The sequence below is a fragment of the Pelodiscus sinensis genome, chromosome 18, assembly GCF_052426305.1.
Source record: "Pelodiscus sinensis isolate ZL-2025 chromosome 18, ASM5242630v1, whole genome shotgun sequence".
Classification (NCBI taxonomy): domain Eukaryota; kingdom Metazoa; phylum Chordata; order Testudines; family Trionychidae; genus Pelodiscus; species Pelodiscus sinensis.
The window spans coordinates 30,665,922-30,686,267 of NC_143069.1; the positions used below are offsets into that span (position 1 = coordinate 30,665,922).

The 20,346-nt window shown below is 52.6% G+C and overlaps 1 protein-coding gene across 2 annotated transcripts in view; it reads right to left on the minus strand.

Moving 5' to 3' along the window:
• Window positions 1–791: 791 nt before the first annotated feature.
• The window catches only part of NTN5 (netrin 5), a 30,115-nt gene continuing 10,560 nt past the window's right edge, over window positions 792–20,346 (minus strand). For both annotated transcript variants that reach the window (XM_075915412.2, XM_075915413.2), the window contains exons 2-7: window positions 9,563–10,521; window positions 9,056–9,244; window positions 8,797–8,946; window positions 6,953–7,006; window positions 5,674–5,754; window positions 792–1,472 (exon numbers count right to left, since the gene is read on the minus strand). In XM_075915412.2, coding sequence (XP_075771527.1) covers window positions 1,144–1,472; window positions 5,674–5,754; window positions 6,953–7,006; window positions 8,797–8,946; window positions 9,056–9,244; window positions 9,563–10,490 — 1,731 coding nt within the window. In that variant the 5' untranslated portion in view covers window positions 10,491–10,521 and the 3' untranslated portion in view covers window positions 792–1,143. The remainder of the gene's footprint in view (window positions 1,473–5,673; window positions 5,755–6,952; window positions 7,007–8,796; window positions 8,947–9,055; window positions 9,245–9,562; window positions 10,522–20,346) is intronic.

The window sequence follows — 20,346 nt, forward strand, 5'->3', positions numbered from 1 at the left end:
ATGGATGAAAAGTCTCTATGAGGATCGGAGGATGGGTGCTTTTGGGGCTGGAGAAGGAGATATGGGGGTGACTGGAAGGGTGGGGAGAGACGGGGGAAGGGGGTGCAGGGTCAGACCGGCAGAGGGATGGGGGGGCAGGGATGCAGGGCCAGGCAGATAGGTGGGTGCAGGGCCAAGCCAGCGGGGGTGGGGGTGCGTGTGTGCAGGGCCAGGCCGCCAGAGGGAAGGGGGGAGAGTCCTGAGGGTGTCTTTGGAGCTGGGGCCTTGTGGGGAGGGGCTGGCCCCCTCATGCGGCCCAGGCTGGGCGGGGCTGGGGGCAGGGTGTAAATGGGCAGGAAGGTGTGAAAGGGGCAGTGGGGAGCCGCCCTCCCCCGTCAGTAACTGGACCCCCCCCCGTCACAGAAGCCGATTTCACGCCTGCACCAGCCTATCTGTTCCGGGCAACAGCAACAAGGCTGGTTCAGGCAGGACGTACCCCCCCCCCCCCCACCCGGCCACCTGCCCCACCTCCGCCCCACTGACAGGGGCAGCTGGGAACCAGGACATCAAAGGTCCCATCCCCCTTCCCACCCTGAAGAGCCAGCCAGGCCCTGCCCTGGGGCCGGGTGATAGCCAGCGCCCCCCAGAGGGGAAAGGCTCCTGCACTATTACTTGCCCCCCAAGCCAGCCAGGCCCTAGAAGCTGGCGCCCCCTAGAGGGGACAGGTCTCCTGCCCCATTCTTAACCCCCCCCCCCCAGCACTGGTACCCTGCCCACTTCCCAGGAAAGAGACTCTCTCTGGAGAGTAAAATAATTTCTCGCTTTATTCCATGTATCGTTTTTACAAGTGCAAAAGCAGGTCAAAGGTCAACTTTGGTCTTTACTCCTCCCCCCCCCCCCCCGAAACCTGACTGCAAAAATGTGGAGTGAGGGAAGTGGGGTGGGCATGGGCCCCCCCGGGCTGGCTATGGGGAGGTGGGGTTGCACTGTGCTTGGGGGGAGGGGGGAGGGTCTGAATATAGGGGATTCTCAGGGATTATGGGGAGCCGGGCCCCATTTCAGGGCTTGAGGATCTGGGGGAGCCGTGCCAGGCGGTACAGACCCCGCCGGTGGGTGTTAGGGTGCCTGGTGTGTTGGGGTCCCCAGCATTTCCATCCGTGGGTTTCAGGGGCTCCGGCACTTGCCCCGCCGGTTCTGCTGCTGGAAGCGCCGGAGCTTGTGGGCCCAGACGTCGCGCCAGGGCAGTGCCAGGCTGTTCCTGTCCAGCACCAGGCGCGCCGGGTCGGGCGACTCCGCGTCGTTCCCGATCACCAGATAGGCCTTGCCAACTTGGAGGTGCAGGCAGCCACAGGCCAGGTCCTGCTGGGGCACCCAAAGCGGCTGCTCGCCCCGGCGAATGGGCACCCGGCGCTGCCGATAGACCGCCAGCACCGAGGCCGTGAACTTCCACCACTCGCCCGACTCCACCATGGCCAGCAGCTGGGCACGCAGCACTGCAGGGGGAGGCCAGCGGTCAGGGAGGGGCCAGATACTCTCCGGTCACGGATCCTCCCCGATCCCCAGCAGGAGCCAATGACAAATCTCGCTAATGAGACCCAACAGCAATGCTCATTGGTCTACGACACCAACCCCAATGGCCCCAACGATGCTCATTGGTCTACGACACCAACCCCAATGACCCCAACGATGCTCATTGGTCTACGACACCAACCCCAATGACTCCAACAATGCTCATTGGTCTACGACACCAACCCCAACGACCCCAACGATGCTCATTGGTCTATGACACCAACCCCAATGACCCCAACGATGCTCACTGGTCTACGACACCAACTCCAATGACTCCAACGATGCTCATTGGTCTACGACACCAACCCCAATGACCCCAATGATACTCATTGGTCTATGACACCGACCCCCGCCAACCCCAATGACACCCAACGATGCTCATTCGCCTACGACACCAACCCCTGCCAAACCCAATGACCCCAACAATGCTCATTGGTCTACAACACCAACCCCAATGACCACAACGATGCTCATTAGCCTACGACGCCAACCCCCACCAAGCCCAATGACACCCAATGGTGCTCAACACTGGCCTATGACACAAATACCCAACAATACTTAATGATACCTGCCCAAACCAACTAATACCCAGTCATACGCAACGATATCCATATCCTCCAATACTCAATGATACCTGCCCAAACCAATCAATCATAAGCAATGATACCCTTACCCTACAATACTCAGTGATACTTGCCCAACCCAACCAATACCCTGTGATACCCAACATTAGTCAATGATGCTGATACCAACACTGAATGGTGCCCAACAGAGTCCACCAATGTTCAGTAAGACTCACCATGCAACGTTATCCACTGGTGTCAAACATTCTCCAAGGACACCACCACTCAGCACACAGCATTAGCCAACACTGCCAATACCTGCTGATGCCCACCAATCCTTAGTGATAGCCATCAATCTCAGTGATCCCCACCAATACCCAGTGATTCTCATCAGTCCCCAGCATTATTCATCAGTGGCCAAGGGCACACTCCAGTACCAGTGCAACTTACCCACAATGCCCAGCAGAGCTCCCTGACACTGACAATGCTCCAAAGTGCTCCCCGATCCCCAGCAAGACTGACCAGTGCCCAGCATGCCCCATGCTCACCAATACCCAACAACGCTTAGCAATGTCTCATACTGAAGATGCCTAGTAATACCAATATGCCTACCAATAGTCAGTGACGCCCACCAAGAGGCAGCACGGCTAGCCACGCTCACTGAAACCCAACAGTGCCCAATTACCACCAACAGTGCCCAGCAATACCCATGGGAACCCAGCCATGCTCCTTGACCCCAACAATATGCAGGGATAGCTAGCAATAGCCACTGAAAACAATACCTTGTGATACCGAGCAGTCCCCACTGAACCCCAATAATACGCAGTGATACCCTACAATACCCCTGAACCCCAATAATACCCAGTGATATCCAGTGATACCCTGCAATACCCCTGAACTCCAATAATATCCAGTGATACCCTGCAATACCCCTGAACCCCAATAATACCCAGTGATACCATGCAATACCCCTGAACCCCAATAATACCAAGTGATATCCAGTGATACCCTGCAATACCCCTGAACTCCAATAATACCCAGTGGTATCCAGTGATACCCTGCAATACCCCTGAACTCCAATAATACCCAGTGATACCATGCAATACCCCTGAACCCCAATAATACCAAGTGATATCCAGTGATACCCTGCAATACCCCTGAACTCCAATAATACCCAGTGGTATCCAGTGATACCCTGCAATACCCCTGAACTCCAATAATACCCAGTGATACCATGCAATACCCCTGAACCCCAATAATACCAAGTGATATCCAGTGATACCCTGTAATACCCCTGAACTCCAATAATACCCAGTGATACCATGCAATACCCCTGAACCCCAATAATACCAAGTGATATCCAGTGATACCATGCAATACCCCTGAACTCCAATAATACCCAGTGGTATCCAGTGATACCCTGCAATACCCCTGAACTCCAATAATACCCAGTGGTATCCAGTGATACCCTGCAATACCCCTGAACCCCAATAATACCAAGTGATATCCAGTGATACCCTGCAATACCCCTGAACTCCAATAATACCAAGTGGTATCCAGTGATACCCTGCAATACCCCTGAACTCCAATAATGCCCAGTGGTATCCAGAGATGCCCTACAACACCCCTGAACCCCAATAATACCCAGCAATATTTGGTGATACCCTATAATATCCTTGAACCCCAATAATACCTAGCAATATTCAGTAATACCCTACATCACCCCTTAACCCCAATAATACCCAGTGATGCACAGCAAAACCATGATAACCAGCGATGGCTAGCGATACTCAATGATACCCAAAGCACATGCGGTGCTAGCCAGTGCCAACCATGGATCTAGATTGATACTGATCAATACCCAGTGGGAGACGCCTCCAGTGGACCCCCCTCCTCCCCTGCCAGGCCCAGCAGTTCGAAACCCCAGGGAAAGCCCCGCTCTCCCAGGCTGGATCATGCCCAGTGCTTGGTTGCCTGGCCGCTCCAGGGTATTTCGGATCTGGCGCTGCGGCCTGAGAGCCAGCGATGGGGACTGGACGTAGAGGTGGCTGGGGGAGGGGATGGACACACAAAGGTGGGAGGGATGGTAGGGGGAGGCAGAGTGGAGCAGGCTGGGCCCCCAGTGCCCTTTGCGCAGGGTGTGTGTGCTCCGTTGCCCTTCGGCTGCTCACGGGGCCGAGGCCAGAGGCAGCAGGCAGCTCACCCGCGTAATCCCCAATAATCCCTGGGGAAAAGCCCTAGCGGCTCCTAGTGCCCTTTGTGCCTTGAGGCCTGAGCTCCGGCTCAGGGTCACCCCCACAGCGCGGGAGAATTCCCTGCCGGGCAGTTGTCACAGCAAGGGTGGGGGGCAGGGACCGATCCTGCACGGAGCAGGGCGGGGGAATAAATAGCACCCGCCCGTCTCTGCGCGTCCGTCCATCCATCTACTCATCCACAGACAGACAGACAGACAGACAGACTATCTATCTCCACCCACCCCATCTATCTATCTATCTATCTATCTATCTATCTATCTATCTATCTATCCTACCCCCCTCTATCTATCTATTTATCCCACCCACCCCCTCTATCTATCCCCACCCACCCCCTCTATCTATCTATCTATCTATCTATCTATCTATCTATCTATCTATCTATCTATCTATCCCCACCCATCCCATCTATCTATCTATCTATCTATCTATCTATCTATCTATCTATCTATCTATCTATCTCTCCCCACCCACCCCCTCTATCTAACCCCACTCACCCCATCTATCTATCTATCTATCTATCTATCTATCTATCTATCTATCTATCTATCTATCTCTCCCCACCCACCCCCTCTATCTATCTATCTATCTATCTATCTATCTATCTATCTATCTCTCCCCACCCACCCCCTCTATCTATCTATCTATCTATCTATCTATCTATCTATCTATCTATCTATCCCCACCCACCCCCTCTATCTATCTATCTATCTATCTATCTATCTATCTATCTATCTATCTATCTATCTATCTATCTATGTATCCCCACCCACCTATCTATCTATCTATCTATCTATCTATCTATCTATCTATCTATCTATCTATCTATCTCTCCCCACCCACCCCCTCTATCTAACCCCACTCACCCCATCTATCTATCTATCTATCTATCTATCTATCTATCTATCTATCTATCTATCTATCTATCTATCTATCCCCACCCACCCCATCTATCTATCTATCTATCTATCTATCTATCTATCTATCTATCTATCTATCTCTCCCCACCCACCCCCTCTATCTATCTATCTATCTATCTATCTATCTATCTATCTATCCCCACCCACCCCCTCTATCTATCTATCTATCTATCTATCTATCTATCTATCTATCTATCTATCTATCTATCTATTTTTCCCCACCCACCCCATCTCTCTCTCTCTCATACATTTTCACCCTCAGAGACAGCTAAATAGAAGGAAGAATATGGAGAAGAGGGGGTAGATGGGGTGGGTGGGGATAGATAGATAGATAGATAGATGGGGGTGGGGATAGATTAGATAGATATAATGATGTCTGGTGAATGTTACCGTAATCCTTCTTGCAGTACTTTCGCAGGTTCATGTGGACGCGGCCGTGGGAGGGGTTGCAGTGAGTCCGGCACTCGGTGCCTGGGGGCAGAGCACACAGGGGGGTACGTGGATACATGTGGTTAGCCCGTCCCTGGCTCCTCACCCCGACCTGTCTCTCACAGACGGTCCAGCCTCTGCCCCAGATCACGCCTTCAACACTTCCCACCCTCCCCTTGCAACTACTGCTCTCATGTTGGAGGCAGGACCTCCATGTCCAGCTCAGTGATGTCACTTCCTGAATTAGCATTCTTGCTTCTTTGCAGGCGGAATTTCCTGCAGTACCGAACGGCCCTGGTGCACCTTTGAAACTATCTACCTCTTCCTCAATGTGCATGTGTCACTTCCCCTCTGAAGGCAGGATCTATAGGTCAACAGCAGAGCTATGAGGTCACTTCCTGAAGTAGCATGCCTCTCTCCTTGCGATAGGACTTCCTGGTGTGCCGGGTCGCCGGTCGTAGTTCTGGGATTATGATGTCATTTCCCATATTTGTGTTCGCCCTCCACTTAGACTATCTCACCCTATGGCACAGCTCTGGAGCTATGATGTCACTTCCTCAATAAGCATTTTCCCCCACTTGGGAGGCGGGGCTTCCTGGATTGTTCTACACTGTGTCACACTTCCAGGTCTATGAAATACCATTTCCCACTTCCTGGAGTGCCACAGATCACGGCACAATAGCTATGACATCACTTCCTGCCGACAGCCTTTGAAATTCCATTGGGGAGGGTCTTCTTTATAGGTATCCCATGGGATGTATTTAGCCATATGCCCCCTTCCTTATAGTTCCTTCTTCTTCCCATCGTCCTCCTCCTCCCTTTCCCTTCTTCTGACCTCTCCTACCTCTGCCGGTTCTATCCCAGCCTACCAGATGCCCCTACTTTCTCAGCACTCTCCCCACCGCCCAAATTCCCTTCCATCAGAAACAATATATTTGGCTGGCTCATGCCAGGAACCCACAGATTCCACAACCCACAGTGCATTGCAGCACCCTCCATCAAGCCTTGCTAGCAAGATTTGACACACCTACCCCACCTTCAATCCCTGAAAGCCATGATCCTCCATTAGTCATGCTAAAGAAGGGACTTTCCCTAGCTTGTAGCAGTAGTAGGCAGTTATCCTCTCTATGAACAATGCCTTGCACAGGGCAGAAAGGCAGCAGTGGGGGTGACTTCTCCATCCTGAGGCTCTGAAATGCGAGTGGGGGCCACATTTGATCCCCCCCCTTTCCCCAGGCACCTGTGTTCCACTCCAGAGGGTAGGTAGCTGTAGTGGTCATCACCTCTTGAACACCTGGGAGGGAAAGACGGGTGGAGTCACTAAACGTGATCCTGCTCAGAGTCACCCCTTCCCAAACTCATGCATGCGCAAAACACGGCCTTTGCATGCCACTAAGCATGTTCCAGGCATGATCCATGTTGCCTACTTGCCAGAGGAGGTTGAAGCCATAAACTATGATGTCACTTCCTGAATTCGCATTTGTGCTTCCTGGATGTACTATGACTCCCTTCTAGAGTTATGATATCACTTCCTGAATGACAATCTCTCTCTCTCTCTACCCTTCCTCCACTGGCAACGGGACATCTTGAAGTGCCATACTCCCCGTTCTGAACTGGCATCCTCCACCCCCCCTCAAAGGCAGGCCTTCACAAAGGGCTGCACACAGGCCACACCAGATCTATGATGTCACTTCCTGAATTAACAAACCCCACCCCCAATGTACAGCTAGAGGTGGGCCTTCCTGGAGTGCATTTCACCAGTGTTTCTCAGCCAGTGGTACGAGTACCTTTAGGGTACCTTTAGGGACGTCAACACAACTGAAATTTGGAGAAAACTAAATTTTTGTTGTAAGTTTTACAGCGCTTTATTATTTTTGTACTTTTTGCACCCAAAAATTTCATCATTCACCTGGCTACAATTGAGTTGTTTAAACAAATGTGTTGCAGTGGTAAAAAAAAATAATTTGGGTGTCTGAAAACTTTAGGTACAGGTGGATACTTATAATTTTTTTTTAAAGGGATACTTTATTTAAAAAAGATTGAGAAACACTGCATTATGCAACATGCCACTCATCTGGAGAGCGATGATGTCACTTCCTGAATTAGCTCCTCCCCTTCTGGCGGGACTTCCTGAAATGCCCTAAGTGGGAGCTCAGATCCTGAGCTATGACATCACTTCCTGAATTAGCATCTCTCTCTCTCTCTCTCTCTCTCTCTCTCTCCTATGCAATCCTCAGAGGCAGGACTTCTTGGATTGCTGTGCCTGGGCAGGGTCTGATTGGTGGATTTATTGTTGGGCAGGATGTCTATGTTACAAGTGACATTGCTAAACGGAATTTGGGGACCTTACCGCTTTACCATATTGATTAGAAAATAAAGGCTCTGCAATGACCACATTCAGTAGAATATACTGGCCCAGCCTGGCTACCATATTGAGCAGTATATATAGGCCTCATTTAGTTACCACATAGAACACGGTATATGGGCCCAGACTGGCAACTGTCCAGCACATGTTATATAGACCCTATCTGGTGGCCAGGCCCTGCCTAATTACCATTTTGAACAGAATATATGGGCTCTATGTAACTACCTTATTGAGCAGAATATACAGCCCTTCCTAGTCACCGTCCTGAACCAAACACCCATCTTGGTATGTTGACCGCACCAAACTAGGGTGACTACGTAGGAAGTGTGACAAACGGGGGGGAGGGTTGAATTGCCTATATAAGACATAGTATTTACTATCAGGACATCTGGTCACCCTACTGAACAAGTATATAGGCACTTCCTGGTTACCGTATTGAGCAGAATATATGGGCCCAGCCTGGTTACTGTATTAAGCAGAATATATTGGCCCTTCCTGGTTGTCATATTGAACAGAGTATACTGGCCATTTCTGATTACCATATTGAACAGAGTATACTGGCCATTTCTGATTACCATATTGAACAGAGTATACTGGCCATTTCTGATTACCATATTGAGCAGAGTATAAGGGCCATTCCTGGTTACCATACTGGGCAACCTACAAGGGTTCTGTCTAGGGGGTTATACTTGGAGGGCATGTGCAAGTGGCAGACTTACGGATGCAGGGGATGTGAGCTGTGCGGCTCTGCTGGAAGCCCTGGGCGCAGCGGTTGCAGGTGAGCCCGGTGACACCCATCTTGCACTGGCACTGCCCCGTGGTCTGGTTGCACATGGTGCCAATTGCCCCAATGGGGTGGCACTGGCAGGCTGGGAGGGAAACATGCAGGATGAATTTCTATCACAGAAGCAGGCCTTCCAAAGAGGGGGTGGGAGAGGTGCTGTGAGCTTCTTCACAGCAGTGCCCTGCGTGGCTCACCCTTGCAGGCCCGGCGGCTGGTGATGGGCCGGCTCAGGTCCCGTTTGAAGCCCGGCTGGCAGTAGTGGCAGTGCCGCCCGGCCGTGTGGTGCCGGCAGTTCAGGCAGACGCCCCCGCTCTTGCGCCCCGACAGCTTGTACAGCTCCAGGTTAAAGCGGCACCGGTGCGAGTGGCCGTGGCATTCACAGGCTGGGGAGACAGCGGGGGGCAGGGGAGTCATCGTACCAGTGACGCCCAGCAGGGGGCCCCCAAACACCCGCACACCTGGATCCTCATTCTCTCAGGTGCTCCTCAATTCTGACCCACAGCTCCCTGCTCTCCCAGCCCCGCCCCCTAACTCTGCCAGTGCCCCTCAGTCCTGACCCACAGCACCCATCCTGTGGCCTGAGGGGTCTCTGGACTCAGAGAGATCCTGGGGCTGTCCTGATCTGTCCTCACTCGGGGAATCCCTGGGCTGCAACTGCCTGGGTGCCCCCCCCACAACGACCCCCTCCCCCCGTCACTCACCCACGCACTCGTGGGCATCGCTGGGCGTGCCGCGCTGCCAGGGCCGATCGCAGTAGAAGGCCCTGCAGGTCTCGCACTCGGGCCCGGCCGTGTTGTGCCGACATTGACACTGGGGGGCCCCGCCAGGCCCAGCTGCCCCACACCGGGCAGCGTGCCCGTGGCACCGGCACCGGCCCCCGACCTGCAGGTCTGACACCCCGTAGGAGGCTTCCCGGTCCCGCAGCCCCAGCGCCCGGTGCCTGCGATCAAAGGCCACCCGCAGGTCGGTGGCGGTCACCCAGTCCTGAAGCACGGGGCTGTACTCGAAGACCCGGGCCGAGGGGCGGCCGGCCAGGGGCATGAAAGCCACCAGCCCCCCCACGAGCGGCGTGGGGTCCGTCTGGGCGGCGGTGCACAGGGCCTCGTGCTCTGTGGCCTTGGCGACCGCGGAGGCCGGGGGCAGCCCATAGACCCGGGGGCAGCGGGCGGAGAAGAACTGGAGGGGCGTCCAGGAGTGGCCGTGGTCGGTGGATTTATAGAGGGCCATGGAGTGGGGGCGCGGGGAGCAGAAGCGCAGGGCCACGTAGAGCAGCTCGAAGCGGCCCCCCAGGGCCAGGGTCAGGCTGGCGTTGGCCACCGGCCCCGACTGCCAGCAGGTGGCCTCCCCGCCCGCGTCGGTCAGGTAGGCGGCCGGGTGGGCGGCCGCGGGGTCGACCCCGTCGCAGAGGCGACACTGGCGGGACGAGGGGTCGCCCGGGTGGCGGAAGGAGCACACGCGTTGCGGGGGGCGGCCGCAAGTGGCGGAGGCCCGGATGGGGCGCCCGGCGGCCAGGTCGGCTGGCTCCGGGAGGCAGTAGCGGGGCCGCTGGGCTGCATCGTAGCAGGGGTCTGAGGCCAGGGCCAGCTGGAGCAGAAGCAGCACGCCTAGGCCCCGCCCGATGCCACGCATGGCCAGCAGCTCAGCACCGGGATGGCATCACCTGGAGAGACAGAGAAAGGAGCAGTGAGTGTGAGGCACGGCCATATCAAGGAGCAGTGAGTTCCACAGATTAACCACTCAGCAGTTATACCCTGTGGGTTCTATTATGAAGAAGGAGGAGCCCACTGGACTCCTGCTAACACCTTCCCCCTGCCAGGGCAGAACCTTGCCTTCGGGACACCAAAGGCACTTATGTCAGTGGTTTAGTGGAGATAGTTCCATTTGCTAGCTCCAGTCAGCTGTAGTAGGTTGTTATCTTCACATGAAACCAGACAGAAAAGGCCTGTAGGACACATGTAGCCACTATGTTATCTACACCAGTGTTTCTCAGCCTATGGTACGAGTACCTTTAGGGGTACTTGAGAGAAGTCTGGGGGTACGTCAACACCACTGACATGTGGAGAAACTGAATGTTTGTTTTAAGGTTCACAGCGATTTCTTATTTTTGTACTTTTTACACCCAAAAATTCCATCGCCCGCCCGGCTACAATTACGTTGTTTAAATAAATGTGTTGCAATGGTAGAAAAAAAATGTCTCTGAAAACTGTAGGTACTGGGGGTACTTATCATTTTTTAATGGGGTACATTATAAAAAAAGGTTCAGAAACACTGATCTACACCGCCATGTGTCCTCCCTCCACCTCCCCTGCAGCCACTAGGTCTCACTGCCCAGAGCCAGTCCTGCTTCCCCTTTCCTCTGCTTTAACCATTAGACTCCACTTCCCTCTCAGCATCAAGGACAGCACCCAGAAGGCCTGGCTCCCAGCCAGCCCCCCTTGCTCTAACCACTACATCCCGCTCCCTTCCCACAGCCAGGGAGTGAAACCAGCCCCCCTGCTCTAACCACTAGCCCCCACTCCTCTCCCAGAGATTGGCTTGGACTAGTGTTTTGAGCAGCCTGACTTGGGTGTCCCCCGCAGGAGCTAAATGCTCAGCAGGTTCGGGGCAAGGAGGGCAGGAATGAATCCCCCCCCACCTCGAGCTCTGTGGATCGGGGAGGGGGGAGTGCTCCTTCCTTTGGGGCACAGCTCACAGCTGTCTCGGCCGGGCTAGTCCTGCCCCCCATCTCAGCCGCCCCTTCCTTGACCGGCCTGCCCCGGGACGCCGGAATTTGGGGCTGTCTCACCTGAACCAGCCTCTGGGCTGCGTTTGTGCTCGGTCCCTGGCCCAGGGGGTCCTTTTGATCCCAGTCCAAGGCCCCAGAGGGACGGGGTGGAATGACCGGTCCTCGGTCCAGCCGCACGCCCCCAGGGCTTGCTCCAAGCTGCCCTGGCGGCGGCCGGCCGGGAGAAGGTTAACAGCCCCCCAGCCTGGCAGCCCCCGCTTGGCGCTAATCCGGGTGCGTGACTGCTGAGCGAAGAGGCCCTTTAAACCCAGACTCTCACGGTTATTAAGGGCTCATCGGTTTGTTTCTCTCCCGATTTCTCAACCCGCTCGAGCCCCCGTCTCTCCTCCCTGGGGGGCGGGAAGGGGAAGGGGAGGATCTGAGAGCGGGGACCCGCTGGCAGCTGGACTCTGCATTGTGGAGACCTCTGGATTGAGAGCGGAGGGGGGAAAGGGCACCCACCCACCCAGCTCCGCACAGAGAGCCGCACGGACACCCATCCCCAGTGGGGCCAGCGGACTCGCAGACCTGGGGAGGGGACTCGCAGCCTTTCCCCTGTAGGGGGCGCTGGCTGTGATCTGGCCCCTGGCTCGGGGGGGCTGGGATGGGGCCTTTCACTACACCGAGAACAGGCTCTGATGAAAGCCACACAGGGATCAAACAGGCCTCTTGGGTTCTCCTTCCCGCTGGGCTAGGGCAGTGGCATCCAGTGGTTAGAGCAGGGAGAGGTTGGGAGCCAGGATGCCTGGGTTCTGTTCCCCACTTGGATGTTTTGTGCGCATGGGTAAAGCAAGCTCCTTCCATACTCCGACTGGGGCTTCACATCGGAGATTTTATGCACCTGGGGCCCCGATCCTGGTGACTCTGCGTCTGGGGGGGGGGGCGGGGAAGGTTCAGGGACGTGAGGGTGAGTTTGGGGGAAGGTTTGGAGGAGGGTGAGTTGCAGTGGGCTGGGGGGAGTTTGGGTGCTGGGAAAGAGTCTCACCCAACCCCCGCTGCCCTCCCCTCTGTGTAGCCACGTCCCATATTATTGTAGGGCCTACCCAATGGGAGTATCCACTCCCCGGCAGCCCAGGAGCTCCTGGACCTGTCCTGGATGAAGCCCGGGGCTGCAGGCCCCGTCCCCCAACCCGGAGGGGCTGGTGCTTGGGATGGGGGTGGGCCCAGGGTGAGCGAAGCCAGAAACCTCCCAGGAATGTTAACGATTAGAACTGGCCTCAGCAATTAGCGACCAGGGAAATCAGAGCCGGGCGCAGCCCCACAGCTCCCAGCACGGCTGCCCCACCTGGGGGCTTCTCTCCGGCTCCCACGGCGTCCTGACTCCCAACCCCTCCCCGCTCTAACCACTAGTTCCCGCTACCCTTGGAGCCAAGGAGTTAGAACCCAGGCGTCCTGGCCTTGACGTGGCATCTCCCCCGCCAGACCTGGGGGAAGGTGTGCCCGGCAGGTCTTTCCCACACTGGCTGAGGGTGATAAATAGCTGGAAGCAGCAGCCGCATGCCCCCCCCCAAAAAAACCCCTCAGCTGCCATGAATCAAACAACAGAGGCTGTGGGACTCAGAAGGGGCTTGAGAAGGGCTGTGCTGGGGGGGAGGTTCCCTGTTGGGCTGGGCCCTGGAGGACACTGGCCGTCTGTGAAATCGTGAGGGAGGCACAGGATGGGACAGGAGGCAGTGCAGGGCACTGCTGCAGAGAAGCTCACAGCACTGAAGTCCCTAGTTGGGGCACTGCTGTGGGGAAGCTCACAGCCTGGCAATCCAACCCGCCACGGCTCAGTAGGTCTATTTCCTGGCCCTGGAGGGGCAGGGGCTGAGTGGAGGGGCAGGGAGCCCAGATGGGGGCCACGGTGTTTACATAACGTGGAGCGCAGGAACGCAGCAAAAATCAAGAATTCGCGGCAATCTAATCCCAGACTTAGCACCCCCGAGTCATCCATCAGTGTCGGAGAGACACCGGGGGACAGAGACAGGTGTCTGGCCAGGCGAAGGCAGGGCAAGAGTATTTCCTCCTGGTCACATTCAGACACCCGTCGGGCCAGGCGCTGCCCAGACAGCGTTACTCAAGAGGACCAAGACACCAGATGGGCTGTGATGGGGGGGGCGGGGGGAGAAGAGAGGCCTGGAGCAGGTGAGGGATGGGCTAACAGGGTCTCTGAAGCTTCAGGGGGCAGCCGAGTTAGTCTGTACAGAAAAAAACAATAAATGATCTGGTAGTACTTTATAGACTAATACAACATGTAGCTGGCATCATGAGCTTTCATGGGCACAGCCCACTTCTTCAGATGTCTGGCGTTTTGAGTTTAGGATGTGCAGCCCCAAATAAATAGGGGAGAAGGGGGGGGAGGAGAGGGGGGAGACAGGGAGCAGAGGGTATAGAAAATCAGGAAGGTAGAGGAAATCAGTAAGTATCTGAAGATTGGGTAGTTAAAAAGAAGCAGATAAGAATCAAAGTCAATTGACAGTATCCTTCTTGACATCGGAATCGACGCAAAGAGCTGTTTGCACCTTCCTTGACTGCTAGGTTGATAGTGTCCCCACCATCCTATTAGCATGAGAATTGAATTTGCAGATGAACGCTAATTCCAACGCTTCTCTGTGTATCGGGCTAGTAGAATTGGTTTGTGACAAGACCGCCACTTGAAGAGCTTTTAAACCAGTGCTTCCCAAACTTTTCCGCATCACACCCCCTTTTCGATTTTCGAGAAACCCTCACGCCTTCCCCCGCCCATCAGCAGCAAAAAAAAAAGGAACTGACTGAGGCCAAAAAAAATAGCAGCACAACTTGGGGGGGTGGGGGATGGAGGAGGAAATTGACAGGGGGGGAGCTGGGTTGCCTCACACCCACCCTGGAATTTCTTCACGCCCCCGACTTACGAAGAAACCTGCAAGTTCCCTTTACATATCTCTGATTTGTGTCCATTGATTCTTTCCCACGGAGACTGCGGAGCACTGTTGCCGTGTTTTGCCTGTGCAGGGTCGGAAGGGAGGAAGGAAGAGCCAATGGAAGACGGAGCAGAGACGGGAAGCAAACAGAGCACGAGGCAGGTGGAAGGAAAGGAAGAACCAAGAGAAGAATAAAGTGAGAGGAAGAGGGAAAGAGGAGGATTCCAGAGGGGAAGTGCAGGCAGCCACCAGGCAGGAGCAGCTCCCCGGGCCGGGGCAGATCAGGGTGCGGGGGCAGCTGTGGGCTCTTTGTGGGGGCAGATTTGGTGCCTGGGATGGGCCCTGCTGAGGAGTTGCCCAATTCAACCAGCAATTCAGGATGGAAAATGGTTCGTTAAGGGCTCCATGGCTGGGGCTGATCAGCTGCCATGTAACCATACATGAGAAACAATCACAGGTTGGACCTTCCTGGTCCGGCACCCTTGGGACCAAACTGGTGAATGAGGGAGTTTGCTGGACTAGGGCAGGTTAACACCAGCCCCTTTCTCCCTGGCCCCACCTGGCTCCCAGCTCCTGCAGGGCTCCCGGTCTCTGGGGCTCTCTGGATCACGGATGTTGCTGGATCAGACAGTCCCAGATTATAGAGGTTCAATATGGATTATAGAGGTTCATCAACTATTAATGGCTAAAAGCTTGACCAATATTAATTGCCATCACATAGTTCTTGATAGTTGAGCATGTGTTGATAATACAGCCCGTCCACAATCAGAGTAGCAAAGATTAATGTCTACTAATAACAGGCATTCATTCATACTTAATTATTATTGATGTGGTCAATTAATATTTAGTGACAGCTAGTAATTGCCAACAAAGAAAATTAATAATCATCAATAGCCAGCAATCAGTGCTAATTACTAATAGTAACTTAGCCATAGAGAATTGCCAAATACTTAATTAGTGACCATTAATAGTTGCTTATAAATAATTACAACTAACTGCTAACAAATAATGAAGCTATCGGTTTGCAGCCAGTCCCTGACTTACTAATGCATCGACTTACGACCATCCGGACTTACAACCAACCTCCCATTAACCCCATTACAGTCGGTCCCTGACTTACGAACACACCATCTGCACTTACAAACAGCGCAGCTGTATGTAAAAGCATGTATTTCCAACTTATGAACAAATCGAGTTACGACCAGGTGTTTGGAACGTGACTCGTTTGTAAGTCGGAGACCAGCTGTAAATCATTGCCCATAATTATTAATTGTTAATGAGTACTTAGTGACAATACTTGCTTACAAAAATTAGTAGTCATTAATAGCTACTTATAATTAACTAACTATAGATAATTGCTAAGAGTTAATGACAATACTTGCTAATATATAACAACTAATAGCTAATAACTAGCAATCAGTAATTATTAGCAATAATTTATCATTGCTAATGAATAACAACCTATCACAATTACTTGGAAATAACATATAGTAATACTCCCTCTACATGTTTTGTTAGTCTAGGAAGTGCTACCGAACCATTTGTTGTTTTTTATGTTTATCAATATTATATGTTACCAATAATTAGAGTCCTTTTCCTAAATATTAATAAATAATGAATAGCATATGGTAAAATGTGATGCTATTAATAAGTGATATGGAACCTGTATTTCATTTTTAACAAATATTGTAGACAATGATGGATTGTCTACAATTAACTATAAAAATATGCATGAATAAACTGAGTGAGAGCAAATAAGTTATCGAATACAATGATCAGAGTCAATTAGCCATCATTACCACAGATGTGCTAATTGAATTGTTATTAATGCACTACGTATGGCAAAGACACAATCGATGGAAGTAAACATTAATAATAAAATTGACATTGTTAGCAGCAAATGTGCTTTCAGTAGTGATGAATTAGCGCCGTGACCCGTGCTAGCAGTATTACATGTGTAACTGACAGTGATTATAATTCACAGAGAGGTCACCGTGTTCGTCTGTAACTTTAAAACAGCGCGTGGTCCTGTGGCACCTTAGATACGAACACAAAAATATATAAAGTATATTCCCAACCCCCATCTCTCTGCAGGTAGGAAGCCCAGGTTTTCCACACCCCCATGGGTGCTGGGGAGGCCGGGCCAAGGGACATGCCAGAGCCAGCTCATGCCCCCTGCCCCGACCACTGAGGGGGGGGGCAGACCAGGGCTGCAGCCCCAGCTCACCATGTGGCCCCTGAGGGGGGCCAGGCTGGGAGTGGGTGGGGCGTGTCTCCTGTGGACGCGAATGGTGTGATGTCATTCTGTCCTGCAGGAAAAATTGTGTATATACAGTATATAGAGAGAGATAAGCGTTCATGGGTAAAACCCACTTCCTCAGATGAGTTGGAGTGGCAATTATAGGGTACGTCTACACGGCACGGCTATTTCGAAAGAAGCTATTCCAGAATAGTTATTCCGAAATAGCTTAGTTCGAAATAGCCCGTCTACACTGCAGGGAAGCCTCAAAATTAGCCTGAGGCAGGTCTCCCTAATGTAGACGCGCTATCTCGATTTAGAGCCCCGAGAGGCACCGGGAAGGAATAACTTAGAACGGCTCTGGAGAGGGGCTATTTCGAAATAGCAGTAGTGGAGCATCGACACACGCCTATTTCGAAATAGCTGTTTCGGAAGAGGCGCTATTCCTCGTCGAATGCAGCTTACAGATTTCCGAATATGCCGTCCGTGATTTCGAAATGATTCCGTCCGTGATTTCGAAACGATTTCGAAATAACAGAATGGCCGTATAGACGCTCGCGTGGTTAGTTAGGAATAACGCCAGTTCTCTCCACATGGTGGCGCAGGGTTGATGCGCCCACAGAGTCCAGGGTATGAAACGACGCAGTATTTTAAGAGCGTGTGCTGCAAAGTGCCGCAGGAGAGATGTGAAAGAGCTGGAAGCAGGAGAAGCCAGCCAGGCGCAGAGGTGGGGGGATCCATCTTCCCCATACATATCTTATCGGGCCGGGGGTGCCGCCCTCTAGAAAATTCTCACCCCTCCCAGGAATTCTGCATTGAGCTCAGAGTTAGCCCCTGCAGGGTTCAGGGCCACTTAACGATCAGAGTAATTAAGGAGCAGAAGGACACTGAAGCCCGCTGGGCCGGTGGGGAACGAGCCGAGAGCAGCGGTTCTCAAAGTGCTCCGCGGACAACGAGGGGTCCGTGACTGTCTTTGCGGGCGGGCTACGAGCTCGCAGCCCCGCCCCCCAGCGGGGCTGGAGCGCCAGGGCCGGCTTCCTGCTGCGGGGGGGAGGGGGAAGCCTCATGGGCTATAGGCGGCTCCGTGCACATTTCGGCTGGGGGAACGGCAGTGCAGGAAACCGCTTGCCTGGAAGCTTTTCCCGCTGCTCCCATTGACTGGAATCACAGCCAATGGGAAAAATGGTGGGCGGTGCCTAGTATCCCCTCATGCACCACTCTCCCACTTAGAACCCCCCTGCGCCCTCTCTTCACCCCATCCCATTCCTGCACCTACCTCCCACCCAGACCCCCCCACTCACCCACCACTCCTGCACCCTACCTCCCACCCAGACCCCCCCACTCACCCACCACTCCTGCACCCTACCCCCCACCCAGACCCCCCCACTCCTTCCTGCACCCTTCCTCCTCCTCCCTCCCACCCCCCCACTCACCCACCACTCCTGCACCCTACCTGCCTCCCAGACCCCCCCCACTCACCCACCACTCCTGCACCCTACCTCCCTCCCAGACCTTCCCCCCCCACACACACTCTCCAGCCAGCTTGTCAATTGGGGTTAGTCCCCTAAGGGTTGTTGAATGGCGGTGGGACCGAAGGAGTTGACGCCCCCTTCCTTGGCTTTCCTCCCACTGAGAACCAGGCTCAGGCGACCTTTTACAACTTGCAAATGCCTCCTTAAGTTTATTTAAACTTTTCTTCACTCACTTAGAATCCCTGCTCCCACCCTTCATTCATCCTGTCTTCTTCTCTTTCGAAACCTTCCTTTAAAAAAAAAAAAAAAAAAGCAACCCTCCTGAAAAAAACCCCTCTTTCCCTCTGACTCCTTCCTAATGATCAAAACTTTCCAAATTCGATTTTCCGCTCCTCCTGTGACCTTCACCTCCCTCCATCACCACCCCAAATTTTCCTTCTGTTTCGCCATCTGCTATCAATGAAGGCTGTTTAGAAGAACCTCCTGTAGACAGAGAGAGATTTTTTTTCAAATAACATGACACTGGCTCGTATTTAGAAATCAAGCATAAGAAAAAAACGGGATGGGCCTTCTGTTAAAAACTACCCCAGCATACCAGAGACAAACTAACCCCCAAACCATTCAGGGGGTTAAAACGGGACGGTGAAGGCTCGTTTTGGGAAGGAGTTTCCACACCACCTAACTTCCAAAACCTGGGATTCTAAAATACCAACCCAAGCAGGTGCCGTGAACCTTCCCTTCCAAGTCTGTGATTACTTTTTAGGGTCGGGGATTCCCTAAAGAAGTGTGTCTCAACCTTTTTTTTTTATAAAGTCCCCCTTTTCAAAAAAAAATTATAAGTACCCCCCAGTACCTACCAGTTTTCAGACACACCATTTTTTTTCTACCATTGCCACACATTTGTTTAAACAACTTCATCGTAGCAGTGCGGGCGATGGAATTTTTGCGTGTAAAAAAGACAAAAATAATAAAGTGCTGTACAACTTAAAACAAAAATTCAGTTTTCTCCACATTTCAGTTGTGTTCGTGTACCCCCAGACTTCTCTTGAGTACTCTAAGGGTACTCATACCACTGGCTGAGAAACACTGCTCTCAAGTACACTCCGCAAAGATGCCTCTGTCTTAATTTTCTTAGAACTTGTTGTCGCATGTGTGACTTTCAAGTTAAATGTATATTTTTTTTCTAGTCTACGCAGCCAGGCCATCAACTGTGGGGAAGGAAGGGAAAAATCCTCACAGGAAGGATGAGTAGCCCCCACTGCACAAATGGCCTGATAATTTGTGGCCATTTTTTTTGCCAACAGGCATCTTGGATTTTACGCAAACAACCGCCACTCGGCAACGGAGTTCATTCGGAGCTCATTTGCACCTGTTTTCATGGCAAGCCCCCCTGACAATGACTGGAATTGTACGAGCCAGGAGAGTCAAAGACATTTTTCGCGACGATGCAAGAGTCATAGCCACAGCCCCGGAGTAAAAAAAGGAGCTTCGGTTATCATCTCAACGTGCAGATTCAAATCGGGACAATATCCCTTCTTAAACCTTCAGGGCTTCTTTTGTGAGGAAAGGACGGATTTCCTGAGGAGTGACACGTAAATCTCTTGATTTGTTTATGGGTTAGAATTCATGAAATGGATCCTTTAAGAAATTAAGCACACGTGTGTGTCTTTGAATCCCAAAGGACCTTACCAGAACAACAGAAACTTGCCTGTAGAAAGGGTCAAAAATATTTTCCACCGGATCAGTTTTCTATTGGAAATTGAAGTTTTGCAGAACACAGAACTGGGGAGGGTGTGTATGTGTCAATTTCAATGAAATTCTAGACAAGGAGACATCCAGGGGAATTGTTTCAACTCTCTCATCGGGCTCTGATCTTGGTGCATTTTAGCTTTTCTATTATTATACTTCTATGCTATTGTATTATGCAGAGAATCGTAAGACTGGAAGGGACTCCATAGGTCATTTAGCCCCCAGACCAAGCACCATCTGGACCATCCCTGACAGGTGTTTGTCTAATCTGCTCTTAAATATCTCCAGTGATGGAGATTCCACACCCTCCCTAGGCAATTTATTCCAGTGCTTAATCACCCTGACAGTTGGGAAGTTTTTCCTAATGTCCAACCTCAAC